This window comes from Herpailurus yagouaroundi, unplaced genomic scaffold (genome assembly GCF_014898765.1).
Source record: "Herpailurus yagouaroundi ecotype Mexico unplaced genomic scaffold, PumYag 67690, whole genome shotgun sequence".
Lineage (NCBI taxonomy): Eukaryota > Metazoa > Chordata > Mammalia > Carnivora > Felidae > Herpailurus > Herpailurus yagouaroundi.
The window spans coordinates 4,728,506-4,746,125 of NW_024420490.1; the positions used below are offsets into that span (position 1 = coordinate 4,728,506).

Sequence of the window (17,620 nt, forward strand, 5' to 3'; positions counted from 1 at the left end):
TGATACCGCTCCCAAGTCAGCGGGCGGGCTCCAGACCTCTCCTTTCACGAACCAGGTCCTCGGTGACAGGTTCTAAGAGGAAGAAGGAATTCAGGAGTAGACGAAAATAGGGCTTTGAAGATCTTTGTTCCTTCCTCCGAAAGCACCATCTCCTTCCTCTGTCCGCCCCGCTTCATCCTTGGTCGGCGGCAGAATGGGGGATAGGAGCCTTGACCTCTTTAGAGTGTTAGCGACTGCTCCCTGAATTGGGCTAACCCAAGCTTTGCCAGGTTGCAGTCCTGATAGACTGCTCTGACGTTTTTTTTTTTTTTTTTAAACTCCCCTTATCTCACCGTCAGTGGTCCTCCCAAACTCTACATGATGAGGACTACCGTCCACATTTGACAAATGAGGAAACGCAGCTCAGAAGGTGACTGGCTGTCCGTGGCCACCCGTTGGCCACACAGCTTAAAAGTAGCCTGAGTCCAAAGCTGAGATTCGTAAGCACCTGGGCTGCCTCCCGTGGGGATCAGCAGCGTGTAGCTCTGAGTGGGGTGCCACCATAGCGGAGTTGGGGGGGGTAACTGCGGCAGTGGCTTATAGACGTCGTCAGATGTTATTACATAGATGTGATGTTTACATACCTTATCCAATATCTGGTCTATATAGTCACCACCCAATTCCAGGCAGGAGGAAACTGCAGCCCCAAGAGGCTATATATAACCCAAGGGTACCTAGCTCGAAGCAGCCGTATGGAGATCGGACTTCAGGCCCGACTCGCCCCAGAGCACCTGGCAGGAGGAAGGGCCAGGGGGCCCAGGACGTGGTCAGAGCGAGGCGTGACACCTCAGGCCAAACGCCGCCTCCATGATAATTTTGCAGAAGTCTGATCATCTGGTCAGGGGCTCGAGGGTGGCAGGGTCTACGGGAATGGACACTCGAGTTGTTAAGAGCTTTGCAGTTTCCAAAGCACGGACTACGTTTCTTCGGGTTTGAAATGGCCCCTCAGAGAAAATGGAGCAGGGCCCGGCCTCCCTGCTTTAGCTGGGGAGCCAAGGGCCACGTAGCGGCTGCCCGAGGACTAAAGCCAGAGCACCGGTAGTCTAGCCCTGAGCTGGACGCACACTCCAGATGCGCACTGATGCCTCCCTGGTGATTGTGTCTGGTTCCTAAGTTGGGTAGAGTGCTCCATGCTCCAGCAGGCTGCCCATTTGCAAACAGGATTTGCATCATCTTAGGCTGCGTTGGGTTTTCTAAACCCCTTTAGGCGAAACTGGGAATTCCTGTCCCCTGCAGTACTTGTCCCCATATGTACCATCCAAACCTTGTGTAAACCAAGGAAATGGGTCTCTCTTGAGGTAGATTGGTAAAGGCAGTGTTCTTTTGCCCAGATCTAGGTACACACGCAGTCTTGAAACACAGGCTTTCATCTTGATCTGAAATAGGAGAACTTATGCAATGCCTAGGCCTTTTGAGCCTCAGTTTCCTCATCTGTAAAATTCTGGTGCTAATAATGGTCTGGCAGCTAAGCAAATGTACGATGAGGATAGGTTCGTTCTTTACCAATATTGGAGGGATGTACAGATGTACAGTTTAAATCTCTGCCACTGGCCTCCGTCTTTCCAACACACGTGAGGTTGGCCCAGAAGTAAGACCCTCAGAAGACAAGGTCACTTATTCTAGGGACTCCTCAGAGCCAATCCTGTTGGCCTCCCCTACTCCCACCATATTTCCACTCTCTCCCCTTTAAGGTACACACCACGCCCCGGCCAGCCTCCTGGAATGTTCTCCTGACCACCGCCTCTGATCAGGGAGGGAGCTGCTCCCTTCCTCCCGAAGATGAGTCACTAAGTGTCTTGCTTGCTTGCTTTCCACTGTGCTTTTTTTAAGTTCAAAAAAAGAAATGTGTCAAATTTAAAACTCAGCACAGCACATCTATTTAAAGCGCAGAGGAAGCAGCCTTGGAGCGACCTGCAGAACGTGAAGCCTTTAGAGCCTAGAAGGCCTTGGCCTCCGTCTTTCCTGTGCTTTCTAAGGCTCCGACTTGAAAGGCGGGGGAGTGCCCGTGGTCTGAGCCCTCTGGGCTGGGGACAGGGAGAAACCTCGGTGTAGGGCTCAGGGGCAGGCGACAGCAGGCAGAGGCTTGCCTGAAGGTGAGCCTTGGGGACGGTTCCCAGCCAGGGCACCTTGGCGGCCCACGAGACACAGGAGTCACAGCCCCATCTCCGGAACTGTCGCAGGCAGAGGCAGGCCGACAGCCGTGTGCGCACTTGTGCACGTTTACTTGAAGATGGTGTGAGGACTGCAGGGGTTTGAGGCCAGAGACGGGGGTGGAGGTTTGAGGAAGGGAACAGGAATAGCTCCTTGCAGTCCTCTGCCCGCCTCTACTTCCCCGCTTCACGCCCCGAACGGCAGCAGGGCGGGGGCCGCTCTGGGAGCTTGTTGGCATCTCAGGAGGAGCGGAGGAAGTTCAGTTCCCTCGGGCGCTCGTTTCCTTCCCTCTGCCTCCCAGATGCAGTCCCCCTAGACCTGCTGTGCCATGAAACCCCCCTCCCCTCCGCCTTGAGCTACTGCCCGCGGCCCTGCTTCCCTCTGCAGCAAACCTCTCTGGAACTCACGTGCCGGTGACAGAAATGACAGCTAGCAGATGTCCTGGGAGGCCTATGCTGGGAATGCATCCCAGCAGGTTGGGCAGTGTCCTTCCTCAGAGGTCTTCAGCAACGAGAGGCATTTTTTCATCCCGCCACGCTCGTCCATATTCCCGCGAGCCGAGCAACGCCTAGCCTGAAGTAGGCCCTAATAGATGCTTTCTGAGCAGTTCATTTTTCACAAGGGTTGACATATTGCAATGAGGCAGAGGGACGCATCACATGACTGCAGAGTTCATCGGTTCCGATTATCCCACTCCTTCTAAGAAGGCGTTTTTGCCAAAAGTGCACATATGTTCCTTAAAAACACACATAGTGGTTTTCTGGTGGAATCGTTCCCTCTCCCCAACCATCCAACACTCCATGTGTTAGACTCCAGAATAGTCTCTTGTGGTTTCAGTTCCTCTCATGCCTCAGAGAACTCTCTTGGTAACTCAAAGGACATGGCTTTTCCTAAACGGCTTTCTGAGGAGGGCAAAGGGACACCGGGCTCTAAGAGGGTGATGGCGAGGCTTTGCTTTCTCCTCGCAAGCAGAGGAATCGAATCGGTGGCCAAGTCTGGGAGAACAGAAGGCATTCTGGGACCATGCAAAGTGCAAAGACACAGAACAGATGGCAGGGATTTCAAAAGCATAAGAGTCACCTTGAAAGATAATGGCACCAAGGGAGGGGGAGGGAGGCTTTTGTACCCTCTGACAACAAGGAAGCAGGGAAGACAAAAGCCATTTGCCAGACTTGCGTGCGTGTCTGTAGAACTGAGTGACGGTTCTGCTGTAATTTACATCAAGGGAGGCTGAGCCTCCTGTCGTCTTGTCCAGAAATAAATGGTATCAATCAGCTGACAAACTGTTTCTCTTGCCTCCTGATCTGGGCTTTTTTCTTTTCCTTTTTTTGTGTGTGTGTTTTTGTGTGTTTTTTTTTTTTTTTTTTTTTTTTAAACACAGGGAGCATCTAACTTCTCTCTACCCAGGCAGCTAATGTGTAACAATCTCCTGCCATTGACTAGGCCTCAGAAAAGTGGCAGAAGCCCTGACTTCCTGACAGATGCCCCCCCCCCCCCGACCCCGTCAGACACTGGCACGACCCAGAGACCCTCCTGCCCCTGGCCCTTGGCCCGGCTAGGAGCTGCCATTGGGAAAATCTGGATTCTCGTGAACGGGGAGCTCCAGGTTCTGACCGCCAGAGGCGGGGAGCGGAAGGCGTGATCCCTGTGATCCCCTCACACTCAGCCCCGTGCCAGTGTGCGGGCCTCGTGTGCATTTGACGGGTGGGCAAACGGGGGCGCACAGAGGCTACGTAACTCACCCCCAGGTCACAGAGGTGGGATGGAAGGCTAGCCTGACCCGGAGACAGAACTTTCCTCCTTGCTGCTGGCTTCACCTGGGTCAAAGCAGGGCGAGCAGCAGGTGGGGTGGCTGACGGATTTTCAACGGATGTTAAAAGAAATGTTTGTTCCCGGCTCTGCGAGAGGACCTGCTACTCCTGCCCCACGCCCAGCACAGGTCAAAACTGGCCTTTCTGCTCTGAGGACGGAGGCCAGGACAGAGGCGGCTCGGGGTCTCTACCGTCCCCCTGGAGCATCTGTTCCCCGCGGTGGCGTGGGCCTCCGCTGCATCGAGCGTCAGAAGCCTGTTCTCCTTCTTTGAAGCTGACAGCTTGATGCCTGTGGAAATGTGATACTATTTCAGGATTTTATTTGAAAGAGGCTTCAAAAGAGTGAATCGAAGGCTCCGTTGAACTGCTTATTGTGGCTCTTCTCCCGGCCCGCATCGCGGTTGGTGAGCCCGAACACGGCATCTGTGGTTTTGTACGTCATCCACAGGCAGGTGATGTTCTAAATTAGCATCTGGCTCATTCTGGAGTGCTGTAACTCTTCTTGAGCTTTCTTCCAAGAAGCAACCAGGACTTTCACAGCTGGTGCCTTTCTTACATCGTCTGTGTTTCAAATGATCCTCTAGGAAGTCTATCAGGTGAATTACACGATCCTTGTTTACGCCAAGCGTGTCTTAAAGACGCTGACGAGCGAGGCTATGAAAACGTTAGTCTGAAACCAGGGTGGCTGTGACCACCTCCGAATCCCAGACCCTCAAAGGCAAATGAGACCAAACAGGATTCCCAGGAAAGGCAGGGCACGAACAGGAAGCGCTGCAGGAGCTCGGGGGAAGCGTGGCGCGAGGCCAGGTGCCGCGTGGGCAGGAGCGGTAGGCCAGGCTGCCGGCACGGGCTCAGATCTGTGCCGATGCCGGTGCTCTGGGCAGGCCCCACCTTCCGGTCCCACACCGTGTTGTCTCTCTAACACCGCCCCCGCCACCCTAAAGTGTGCTCATCTTTTCACACCAGCCTGCCTTGCCAGGGTGAGGTCCTTGAGTGCCGAGTCACGCCTCCTGTATCTTTGTGTTCCCACACCTGGCACAGAGAAAGTGTTCAACATGTGCTGACATTAATAGGGAAGGGAAAGAAGAGAAGGGGAGAAGTCCAGTGGAGCAGAAAGTGCGAGATGCCGGGGCTTTCCTTTATGTAACTACCCTGTGCCCGAGCGAAGAAAGTACTGTGGTTTCAAGAACAGGAGACAAAAGTCACGAAGTCACCTGTGCAAGGCGAGCCCAGGTTGGGAGCACTGAGACGTGGACTTCTAGACCATCTCTCCCCTGGGTCTGGACCGGAGAGAGGCTCTTCAGCAGGAAGCGGCAGGAACGCGAGGCCACCCCGCCTCTCCTGCTTCAGGAATGACCATCAGCACTGCGTCTGGACTCTGGGTGGGGCCGGGCACCCCCGGGTCCCCTCAAAGCAGCCAGAGCATCCACGTTCTCCACCGTCACGCAAACCCGGAGCCACAGGCCCGTGGCCACGCCCCCCTTCAGAGGCGGAGCCACCACTAATGTAACCCGTCACGGTCGAGCCGCCGGGGCGCACCAGAGGACCACCATGCATCTGCCTGTCCTCCGAAGTTTCTTCTTCACGGGAAGTGTTCCCCTGGTGTTGCCCCATCCCCCACCAGGCAAGACCAGGCCTAGAGAAAACCCCATTCACCAGAACATCAGCCCAAGACTACACGGTCCTGTCCTGTGAGGATGTGTTCTTGGCTCCCCAAGCACACCTACCTGGGAGCTGAGAGGAAAACACTCCCACGAGAAGGGCTCGAGTCGCCAGCCTGGCTCTCCGCTAAGACAGAAGCACTGCCTGTGCGGCAGCACAAATGGCATCGGGCACCGTGTACTCCTCGTGTGGCTCCCCGCTTGCCTGCCAGGGCTGTCGCCCTATGTGGAGGTGGGGGGGCACAGGCCTTCCAGAGGGACTCCCTGCTGCTCCGGCCCCCAAACAACAGTTGGCCCAGCTAGAAGTGCTGGCACCTCTCCTGCCCCCCCCCTTTTTTTTTTTTTGCTATATTCCAGAAGATTTTTTTTTTTTAAATAAGGCAGAAGAAATCTCTAATTCATAAGCAGCCAGGATAAAATCCTTGAAGACCACAAGCCAAAGTTAACTGTGAACACTCTTCTAAATCTCGGCAAGAGAGGACTGTCACGCAAAGGTAGCAGTGCCAGTAAAACGAGAGGCCTAGAAAGAAAGCAAGGCATAAGAAAACCAAAGTTGCACAGAAAGAGTTGTATTTGGTAAACAGTTTGGTCCACAGGCCACATCCTGTTAAGATGTCCCCCTTGTCAAGGTCCGCTCGTCAGACGCCCGCTGCTCAAAGATCTTCCCATCCTTGGAGGTGTCACTAGCATATCTGACCACCTGACTGCTTTCGGGAACTCTCGGTGAAAGCCAATTTAAGCTGGCCTCTCCGTTCACACTGCACTCAAAAGAGACCAGTTTCTAATTCCTCCTCATCTAGTCTCTTGGAGTCTGTTCTGGCAAACGTCACAGGGAAGCGAACCTAGACAGTGACCCCATGGTGCTCCCTGTGGGGACACACGATCCGTCGGCTCTGTGGCTTAGACACACACTGGTTTTAGGTCGGTGGCTTCCAGGGTTTCTGATGGGACGTGCTTTTGTGACCACACCGGGAATCTTGGAGAACAGGATGTTCCCGACGAGGCTAGGGAGCGAGGGACAGACTCAGGGCACTGAGGCCCTATTGCATCTGGCAGCCTGAATTGGGCAGCAGTTCCTGCAAATGGGAAGCCACTGCCTTTGTCAGGTAGGTCATTGTCCCATAAGCCCCACTCGGAGCGCTGTCGTAAAAGAAGTGGCAAATGCCTGTGACTTGGTCTTTCTCCAGGGTATCCGTGGCTCCAATTGACATCTGCAACGGGAAAAAACACGAAGAATGAGCAGCATTCAGCCCCCCGGTGCTGTGATGGCTGTGTGCGCCGGCGATCAGGTTGCTAGAGACCAGCGGCCCCCAGAGAGGGGCTCCGAGCCCAAGGCCAGGAGTCAAGGGTGCCCAGGGCCAACATCCAGCCTCTCCTCTGGGGGCCACACTGTGCTGCCGCACAGCCTAGTTTGCAGTGCGCAATGTCTCTGTAACGAGAGCACGGCTTCTCCTACCTCGATTCTGGCCGCAGGGTAAGTGGTCTGCTTATCCAAGGCCGTATCCACAGCAAGAGTGGTGCTCGCACTAAAACCTAAGCCACAACGAGTCTATCCATTTGCAAAGATCTTTAGGTTTCCAAAGCGGCCGTTGTGCCATTTTCTAACCAAATGGTTGACTTTTTTTTTTTTTTTTTACCACCATCTGTGGTGACATTTTCTTTGAGAATATTCTTTCCTACTGGACACAAAATCCTCAGCCCTGACAGAGACACAGGCCAGCCAACCCATCACCTTGCCCCTCTCTCCGTCTCGGCTGTGGGGGTGACTAGGTGGGCCTGGACACACTCACCTGGTCCTGTAGGAACAGCTGGTTGGCCATCTGCACGATCTGGTCCACGTGGATGATGCCCCCGATGCTGTTCATCTCCGTGTCTGAGAGCAGCGTCAGCACCATGATGGCCTCCACCAGCAGCTGCCGGTACTCGGGCTGCGGCACGCGGTTCAGCACCGACTCAACGTGCACGGCGAACTTGATCTCCTGTGGGGTCATCTGTCAAAGGGACCGGCAGGGGGGCAGGAGTGAGCTGAGGCCAGACAGCCCTGTGACCAACGTTGACCGTAGCACCCCCTGGGCCCAGGGCTCAGCTCCAGAATGCTGCCTCCTTTCTGGCCACATTGATTCCACCAGCTGGAACCCTCTGGAGCAGGAGGCCGGGAACCCTGCTGTGCGGGTGAGTTGGCCTTGTCCTAGCTTGATGAACCTACCCCCACTGGACTGGGCCGTCCAGGGGGCAGGGCCCTTTTCTTATTCCTCTTTCTTCTTGGTCACTCCTTGTGCCATAAAGCATGGTGTCTCGGGTGGGACAGGAAGTAAAAACTCAATTTGTAAAAGAATGAATCGGAAGAAGGAAACCTGGAAAGCGTTCTCGGTGGAGGGGGCCGAAGGAGACTGCGTGAGTGCCCAACGAGGGTGGGGGCAGCTTTGCTCTTTTCTCTTAATAGCACTTTAAACAGCAAATGTATAGATCTTGGCGGTCAGAAATGCTATTTCTGCGAGGACAAAGAAAAGGTGATGCCGATAAATGCGGGAAAGAGCAAAACTGGAAGGTGAAGTGGCTCAAGAGATGGACTTACAAAAGGCCTGTGTGGACGTAGCACACTTGAAAGAAGCGGGAGTGTTAGGAGACGGTGAAAGAAAGCCGTGGGTGGGGAGGGGGGATCCGTAGGGGGTGGGGGACGGGGTTTCTCATCATACCTCTCTTGTCGTCGAGGACGGGAGCACATAACCGTCGATGGACAGACCATGGCACTGGAGACAGAACACACACCGCACAGTTCAGATTCCAGGAGCCGATTAGTAAGTGTGCGCACACGTTCGCACACACCCAAGTCACTCTGCCCTGGAAACCTACATGGGGGCTGAACACGCCAGACTGTCAGTTATTTTTAGAGAGCTTGTTCTCACTGCCCACAGGCTGTTTTCGACGGAGCGGTTCTAGGGAACCAGCAGGCATCTTTCAGATCCTGTGCGAACGATGCCCCAGGGAGCCGCGGGGTCCTCCTCTGTGGCAGCTCCGCCTTTCACTTGGCAACCAGGCCCTGGCGGCTGCGAGGCACCCTTTGGGGCCATAGAAAGGGATATTTTCACGGCTCCTGCTGGTGAAGTGATACTTCTGTGCCTTTGCAGGCATCTATTTTTGAGATTTCTATAATAAGCACCAATCACAAAAGACTTGAGCACATGCACAGACATGCACACGCACACCCATGTATATAAATATCGAGCGCCGGCTCAACGCAAAATGCGGCTTTTTCATAATAAGAGTGTCTTGGTATTGAACTAGTGGAAGTCTGGATGGAAGCGTCTGATGCCCCAGGAAGAGTGGGGAGATTTTCCGGGAAGTCTGTTCTCATCTCACTGGCTACCTTCTCAGTCCCGGTGCGCTGGTGGGCCGAGGACAGGGTGGCAGCAGTGGCCATACCTTCTGACCGCAGGTAGAAAAAGGAGAAGCAGAGGCTTCTGCGGGATCTGAGGGCTCTGCTCCCATGTGAGGACCAGCTGCACAAGGACAGGGACCATTCTGACCTCCCCATGCCCAGTTGCATGAAGACCTCACTCTCCACACAGCAGAGAAGCTAAGGCTCCTTAACGGACCACTGGCCCCTGCCACCGGAGTACAACCGCTGCGAGGTGCTATGCCTTTGGGAAGGGGGTTGTAGCGTGTGCTCATTTGGGATTACTTTCCTCTCCTACTGCGAAATGAATGAGCTGACAAAAATAGTTTTAAGAAAAAACTGGTCCTGCCCATGGTTCTTAATTTGCACGGAAGCCTTAAACTGAGGCAGACTGTGTGCAAGGAAGGATGTGCGTTGGGGCTGGTGCGGCAGGGAGACGGAACATGGGTGCGGGCAGCAGAGGGGCACAGCTTCCCCGCTGACCCCTGGCACTCAGGCCCTCCTGCATTCGGGTGGGTGTGGTGCGGTCTGGGTCTCCACCGTACGGCTGTCTCTGACGGCCTCTGCAGACATTTCCACGTCCCCAGACAGCCGGGAAATGCAGCCCTGATGGCCACAGACAGAGTGGGCAGCCAGCTAAGGGGAGTGGGTCTGGGGTCCCCCCATCCTCTAGGTGGAGAGGCAAAGGTGGCCCCAGGTACGTTGGGGTTTGGGGTGACTCAGGCACCCAGGAGCGGACACGGTGCCCCGCAGACAGGGGGTGCTCGATCGTGTCGCTGAACGGTGGGGACCCCACCCCCATTGGACCCCGCTGGGGGTTCGCGCCGGCGGGGGCGGGGGGGCGCGCATTCCAGGCCCTCTACGTCACAGTGTTTTCAGCCAAAGCCTTCCCTGGTTTTTGTCTATCTTCTGACATTTCTGTGTTCCTAAAATATGTCAAAGGTGGTCCCCCTAACACTCGGGCTGCCACCTTATCTAACTTGCTGCAGTTCCAGCCGGCGGTTCTGAACCGGGATGATTTGCTGCGCGTCCCAGGGACACCTGGCAAGGTCCAGGGATATCTGCGCTTGTCACAGCTGGGGGTGCCACTGACATCTAGCGGGTAGAGGCTGGGGATGTCACCGAGCATCCTGCATACACGGGACCCCCCCCCCCCCACAAAAAAAGAATTGCCCCGCCCCAAATGTCAGAGGTGGAGAGACCCTGCTCTAGGCTGGGACTCCCCAAGCTCGGGGACTGGCTACCTGATCCCTGTAGGTGCTGCCATGCCTTGCGATGCAATTAACGGCGATGGTTCATTCCCCTGGGAGTGTCCGTCCCCCAGCAACAAGGCCAGTGGAACGCAGCACAGCGGCCAAGCTTACCTTCTGAAGGATCTTCCACACCTTCTGGTAGAATCCCACGGGGACCCTGTTGATGGCTCCGTCCAGCCTCCTCCTGCGTAGCCACTGGCCCTGCCGCTCCCCCCAGCCAATGTGATGCCCGCCAGAGTCTGACGATGATGTGCCAGTGGGCGAGGATGGGGTGCTGGATCTCTGCAAGACAGACAACACACGGTCTTCAGAAACCTCGGAGCCGGCAGCCGCAGGGACCGCTGGCCATCAAGAGGGATGACTCTGTGACCTAGTCAAACTACCAGACCACGTGTCCAGAAAGGAACAAAGTTCCTTAATTTGACTTGTGCGTTTCTTGAAGCTGGATCGATTCTTTCCTGTACCGGTTTGGTTATGGGTCTCCTGTGTATTCTTTCTAGCCCTCAAGAGGTAGCACGGCAGCAAAGGACCTTGACCTGACAGGGAGGCTGGGCAGGTAAGAGTGAGGGCTCTGGGGTCAGTCTGTGAATCCCAACTTGCCATACCTACATCAATCCTGAACACTAGCTCCGGGCCTCGGCTTCATCTGCACAATGGGTCACGGTCGGACCTGCTTCAGGGAGCTGTGAGCACTCACTGAATACAGACGCAGAAAACCCCAAGAGCACACCTGGCTTGTGGTAAGTGCTCACAGGAGTCAGCTGTTACCACCGAGGCCCTCTGGCACTGCTCCAGAAGGGCGGGGGGGCGGGAGGCCGCCCGCCCCCTCTCAGAGTAGGTGAACCTCTTATAGGTGCCATAGCCCAGGGACATAAATGCCCTAATGCCCACTTCTGCAGTGCCACAGGGAAGCGGTGGTCACCTCCCTGTACTCTAGGTGCCACAGAGAAGGTAACATAATATGGGGGCAGGCGAGAGGGAATGTTCTGGAACGAAAGACGAAAAGTAAAGGCAGGGAATCTGGTCCTTTGGCTCGCTTTCTATTCTGCCTGTTCTCTGCTCGGGGCCGGCTGCTCCCTGGGGCCGGTGGTGGCCTCCAAGTCAGAACACATGCTTTACTGAAGCGGAGGGAGAGGGCGTCCTCCTGTTCCCAGCCCCCAAGCCCAAGGCCGGACTCACTCTGGCCTCCGGGAGGGAAGAGCTGGGGCAGGGCCAGCAGGCCCGCCCACGATGCAGATGCAGCTCAGAGAGGCTCCCTGTGGGGGCCTGGACTGGGGCCTGGAAGCGGAGCTGGCTCAGCGTGGGGGCGAGGCCGTGCCGCAAGCCTCCCTGTGGCAGCGCCCGCGGCCTGCTTTCCGCCGGAGGACGGCTTCTAACCCGTCCATCTACAGGGCGGGAAAGGGATAACCCTCGTCCTTACACATCGTGTTCCGGACTACCTGGCACTTTTATTGCTCAAGGCATATCAAACTTCAAGGTTTAAAAATGAAATCCAAATGGTAAGCGTGCCAGCAGGGCAGGAGGCAGGAGTTTTCCCTATGTACTCATTTGGACTTCATCGGATCTTATTTTGAAGAGGCTGTTAGGCTGGGTTATTCCATTGGGCTCATTACTGCCACTTAAATACGGCAACAATTAGATACAAATAAAAGTAATTACAGCCGCACTCATCAATGACTCAGCTGGTTTTCTCCTAGTTTCAAGAGGAAGATTAAGACTCACTTCTGCAATTAGAATATTTCCTAGTCCTCCACTTGATCTGGGGCCTCAAGCCAAGCCGGGGCATTAGGAGTACAAGGTGCTAATCACTCAGCAGGTGCAGGCGGTGGCTCACCGTCAGAGCTCCAAAGAAAGGCACAGAACCAATGCCTCAAAGGTCCCAGAAGCTCCTGGGCCAACAAAGCTCAATTCGAGAACTTCGTGGCTTTCTTTCTAGACTCTCTTCAGAACGACAGTCAAATGAAAACACTTAAACCTGTTCAAATCTTTGGGAGTTAGGGACGAGGTAGGTGCACGAGAAGGGCAACAACAGCATTCAGACACCACAACACGAGGAGGCGGTGAGGACAACAGGCGGGGTGCGTGGTTTACCGCAGACTTGGAGGAATGTGCACTGCTGGCCACGGCCTGGCTCACAGAAAAGAGCTACAAAACAAAGAGAGTCCACTCAGTCATGGGCAGTGACACGAAAGGACACACACAGAGAGGAGGAACGCACAAGGCATGGAAAGCACCCGCGCAAAGAAGGTACACGGGATGTGGGCGCACAAGTCTCACCATCTAGGCCGAGGGCGCCGGCCAGCGCGGAGCTCTGGACCGTGCAACGGTGAACTTGGGAAAGGCTCTTTCTCAGACTATGAAATGTCACCCATTCTAGTCATATGTGGATGTGCCTCGCTAAGGTAGGGCACATTTTATTTTCCACAGTCATAGCCACGAACTGCTAAGCTTTTATGTGAAGAGTTTGAAAAGCTGCAGAGACCAATAAAATACCTACCCATGACCAGCCATTTCGCATCTGGCACCTACTGCCATCCAATAGATATTTGGCCAAACAGGCATTTCTTCATCTAAAAACCCCCTGAGCTTGCAGGGGGCAGGGCCTGCGCCCAAACCGTGCATCCGTGGTGTTCTCGCAAAAGCGAAGAGAAATTTAAAATGCCAAGACACCTATAAAATTTTGGACCGAGACCGTTATTTCCTTGATATAAGTGGCCCAAAATAAAACTGGCACTGGCTGAATCTAAGCCTACCAAAGTAGATCATTTTGTCCCCATAATATGTAAGGATGGTATTAAATGGAGGCAGAAGGAACCGCCCACATCCCCCCACAGTGAGCCACTGCCGGGATATGGTGCCACCGAGTGGCTAGCAAAGGGAGGTGTTCGGAAATGGAGCATAAATTAGCCTGGAAGACGACACACAGAAGCTGGGGGTCACTGTATCACTCCTCTTAGTTCTCTCAGTCACGCACGTTAAATCGTCAGGAACGCGCTTCCGACTTTCTGGAGGGACGAGGAGGAAGCACGTCCCAGGGGTGATATGAAAAGAGTGGTATCCTCACACTGTTTTCCTTGCAGGGTTAAATTCCCCCAGGCAACCTGCAGACAGGGACAACAGTATTCTTTCTATTCATATACTCGATGACCACATTTTACCTTTCCCTATTTACTTCCCTTTTTTTGAACAGAAACTCCTGCCGAGGCAGAGCCCAGAACCATCTCTTTCACAAAGCATCCTATAAAACCCAAGAGCTTGATAAATGGACTTTTTTAAAGGCATGGGGCAAGGCCATTTCCCCTGCTCTCAAGTCCGGCACTCTGCCTGTCCCCAGGGCTGCCCGCCGCAGTCCGCAGAGTCACCTCCACTCAAGCCCATTGGACGGGCAAAACCAGTCTCCACGCAATTGCTCTCCGTATTCCCAGCCTCGCTTTCCGCATGCAAGCCAGAAAGGACACGAAACACACACGTGAAGGACAGAACAAGACAGAGGTTTCACCTGTTCGTCAGCACTAAATCGCCTAGTCATCTGAAAGTAAAAATACAGCAAGAAGTAAACACAAGCCACTTTCGAACCAAGGATGCCCTACCTCTTCCATCACCCTCTGGAAAATCCAGGGAAGTGCTGGCCCAACTGCTGGGTGTGACCCATTAGCACCTCGTGGACTCCATCTAGCGAGTCACCACCATTTGAAATGGAGAGGAGAACCTGAGTCCGTTTCACACTCAGGTCATGGTCAGAACGAAACTCTCCTTCCCTCTGTACATCGGTCAAGTCCTAGCATCTGGGAACCCGGCACAGTAGGACTAAAAAGCTGCTGCCTTGCAGTCCTGTGGGGTCAGTTCAGAAGGAATTTACTGTGAAATAAAACGCGAACAAAGAAAAGAGACACCTGTAGATGGTGGCAAATACAGGTGTCATGAGCATTCCATCCTCTTTTTACATTCCTCTCGCCATTTGGCGTGAAGGACACATTTGACGGAGAGGTGATTCAGTTACGTTTTGCGCAGCTCTACTTTTGGGATAGCTGCGGCCCACCACCGAGAAGCGTGGTTCTCCGCAACAGAGACAAACGTGGGTAAGGATATTTTCTGGAATGTTCACATAATTTTTCGATATCTGGGTAGAGTGTGTTCAGATTTCAGGACAGAGGGGACCTCACATCCTCTGCGAAGAGCAGGCCGCACCCTGCATGCCCTGGGGTTCTATCACTTTCTGAGGTGAGTCCAGGTATGAAAACCACTTCTTTCCCGGCACCGCCACCGAGAGTTCCGTCTTACCTGTTTCATCTCGCTCCTCAGCCTGTTAATGCCACTCCTCTCGGTTTTGGTGACTCCCGTGTGTCCCACCTCATGGATGGAGATGGCAGGGCTGGATGTGGAGGAATGGATGGGTCGCACTGGAGGGGAAACGCACACAGGGCTCTTAGATACTATTAGCAGCCCCCGCCCCGGGGGAGGAATGCGTGCAATGTGCGCATTTTTATCCACATCTGCCCCACGTGCTTACAAACTCCATTAGAAGAGAGCCTCGTCTGCCCTGACCAGTGCTCTGTCTCTAGCACTTGGAACAGCACCTGCCACACAGCGCGGGCTCCGCAGGCGTCCAGCGAATGGGTGAGAGAGTGACCATCGCTTGAGCAGCACGCAAAAAAACCAGAGCGGCCATCAAACCCTTTAACGAATTGTTTTTAAAAAATAATTTACTCTCCAAAAGCACACCTTCCTTGTAAAAAATGGAGACCACTCAAATAAGGGACCTTGGGACTGGAGAGGGAAGTCCCAGGAGAACAAGCGGCCCCAGGGCCACAAGTGGAGAAGAACCCACGCGCTCCCGCCATCCCTTCACTTCCAACCCGCTCTAGCAGCCTCCGGACTCAGGTCTGTCTGCGTCCTGCCCCTCCCCGCTAACCGGTTCTCTGTGCTTCGGTCCCAGCTATCGTTCGAAAAGGCAAGTGTCATCACGTCACTGCACGCCTGGAATCCTTCTAGGCCTAGCTCTGTCTTCAGGATAAAGCCTGCCCGACCTGAGTCCCACCTACCCCTCGCAGCTCCACACTCCTAGCCAGGTACATGGTGCCGGGCATTTGTATGTGCTGCTGCCTCCCATCCCACCTGCTCCCCTCTGCCAGGCGCACCTTCTCCTTCTGCAAACCCAGCTCAAAGGCCACTTCCTAGAGCAGCTCCCCTGGGTGCCCAGCCTTCCCACCCAGCCCTCAATGAAGCTATGGGAGTAGAGGGCACCGCCTAGGAGACTGGCGACAAATAAGGAGCCAGGGGACACCAACATTTAAAGGAGAGCAGGGAGGAAGGGAGTCGCAGAAGAATCACAAAGATTAGCTGGAGAGCGAGGAAGGACACCAGGAAAGTGGAAACCAGAAGCGAAAGGGGTCTGAGGAGCTACAGTAGGGCCAATGTAGGGTGGGCAGTGGCTGGAAAGATCTCTGACATCTCAGAATTTAAAAAAAATTCTAAGACTATTTGAGTTTCCTAACTTATAAAAACTGAACAATGACAGAAGACAATAAAATGATGTTATATGTAAGACGGACCTCTTCTGGCCTTGCTTGCAACCAGACATATTTATAGCTTTCTAGTGACACTAGTCTCTTCTCAATTTTGTAAGCATCTACAGCTTTATAATAACAAATTTTCAGTAATTATCTGCATCAAACCCTGTATATGATTTTGATGAACAGAACACATAAAATATTTATCTCGCATATTTACGTTTCAAGGACTGTGCATTTCAAAGAACTGGAAATTACTTTTGGAAAAGGATCTCGAGCGCTCCTCCTTCAGGAAAGGAGAAAAGCGACCAAAACACGTCTGATTGCATGATGCCGCCGCCTTTGTTTGCTGGCTGGTGTGCGCTCTGGGGAAAAAATACGAAGTACCCAATGTCCTTCTCATTAAATAAAAAGAATGACAGCCTGCACGGCGTTTCTTTGGCGTGATGAAATAAATCTGCCAATGTGTCTGCAAATCATTTTGCTTTATTAGGAGGAGAGATGATAATTGCTTCAATTATAATTAGGGAGCATTTGAGAACAAAATTCCACCAGGACTTGGGTGATTCTACTTCCTAGCACAGCAAAGAAGGTTCTGGTACAGATCAAAACTCAGTGAACAAGATGGAGTGAAGCTCAGTCTCTCAGCACAAAGGTGCTGAGAGCATGTGGAGGACCCTGCGCCCCTGAAGGGTAACGGGAGTGTGGCCGAGAGTGCTTCTACCCAAGCCAAAGGTGGGGCACGCAGGAGCTGGGAAAAGACAGCCCTTCCACCCCTACACCCTGCTCACCTCATCCCTCCTCACACCCGTGCACAGGGGCCAGCGGAAGGAGGGAGGGCGCAGGCCAGAGCGCAGAGGGGTGCACACCACACCCACGTGCGATGGCAACGCTCTCAGCAAGCCTACGAGGGGTCACAAAGGCCTAGGAGCCCCAATCTTGAACCCAGGGACCGTCCATCTCCCTAAAGCAGGAAGCCTACCCTCGTCTATGCCGTCCACAGTGGCAGTTGTAGGCAACCCTGGGCACACCAGTCGGCCCCCTGTGCCGCTGTCCCGGGAGGTGAACTGAGCATTCACTTACCGCTTCTTTCAACGCCAAATTCTTTTCCACTCAGAATATGGTGCAGAAGGTTTTTCATGTCAAAAGGGCTGAGGTTCATCAAACTTTCAGAAGCTTCTTCTCCTACAAACAAACATAAGCGTCTCTGACATCGGGCTGGTGACGCAGAGTCGGGTGGGCCTTGAAGAGGGGGTAGCAAAGGATGCTGTAGCAGGCCTCCCTGCTCGGGGTGACCTCAGCACTGTTTCAGGGCCGAAACGTGCCACTCCTCGGTGATGCTAAACGCTGCGGTTTCAATTGTGTCTTTACTTAACACTCAGACACATCCTTTTTCACCCTGTGATGGTTCCCAATGTTGGAATGCATCTCGTAGTTGATTTACACTTTTAAATTGGTAGGATTTCTCCCAACATCCTATGATGGCATTATGATCCAAGAGGCATTATGAGATGCGGGATGACATCTCACCACAAGGAGACACAGTAAGGGACTTAGCTGGCTGGAGCAGGGCACAAGATTCTAGTACCTCCTTCTCCCTGACATATGAAATTCAACAAGGTGCGCTGGCTGGCCTAGCAGAAGTTACATCTAAATGAGAGAACCTGGTAAAGCGTGAGCACACACAAAGGCCTGGAAGCCCCGGTTCCAGGATACTTGGGCAGGCTCCCCCTAGGGGCGGGGAGGGAGGTGCAGGGGGGGGGGGGGGGGGGGGGGGGGGGGGGGGGGGGGGGGGGGG

General features: G+C 54.0%; 1 protein-coding gene across 1 annotated transcript in view; it reads right to left on the reverse strand.

The window, feature by feature from the left end:
- Nucleotides 1-6,215: 6,215 nt before the first annotated feature.
- Nucleotides 6,216-17,620, reverse strand: part of PHKA2 (phosphorylase kinase regulatory subunit alpha 2) — a 70,482-nt gene continuing 59,077 nt past the window's right edge. Inside the window, exons 23-30 of the mRNA XM_040468279.1 lie at nucleotides 16,906-17,118; nucleotides 14,594-14,712; nucleotides 13,812-13,841; nucleotides 12,404-12,457; nucleotides 10,424-10,594; nucleotides 8,359-8,412; nucleotides 7,453-7,653; nucleotides 6,216-6,873 (exon numbers count right to left, since the gene is read on the reverse strand). Coding sequence (XP_040324213.1) covers nucleotides 6,703-6,873; nucleotides 7,453-7,653; nucleotides 8,359-8,412; nucleotides 10,424-10,594; nucleotides 12,404-12,457; nucleotides 13,812-13,841; nucleotides 14,594-14,712; nucleotides 16,906-17,118 — 1,013 coding nt within the window. The 3' untranslated portion in view covers nucleotides 6,216-6,702. The remainder of the gene's footprint in view (nucleotides 6,874-7,452; nucleotides 7,654-8,358; nucleotides 8,413-10,423; nucleotides 10,595-12,403; nucleotides 12,458-13,811; nucleotides 13,842-14,593; nucleotides 14,713-16,905; nucleotides 17,119-17,620) is intronic.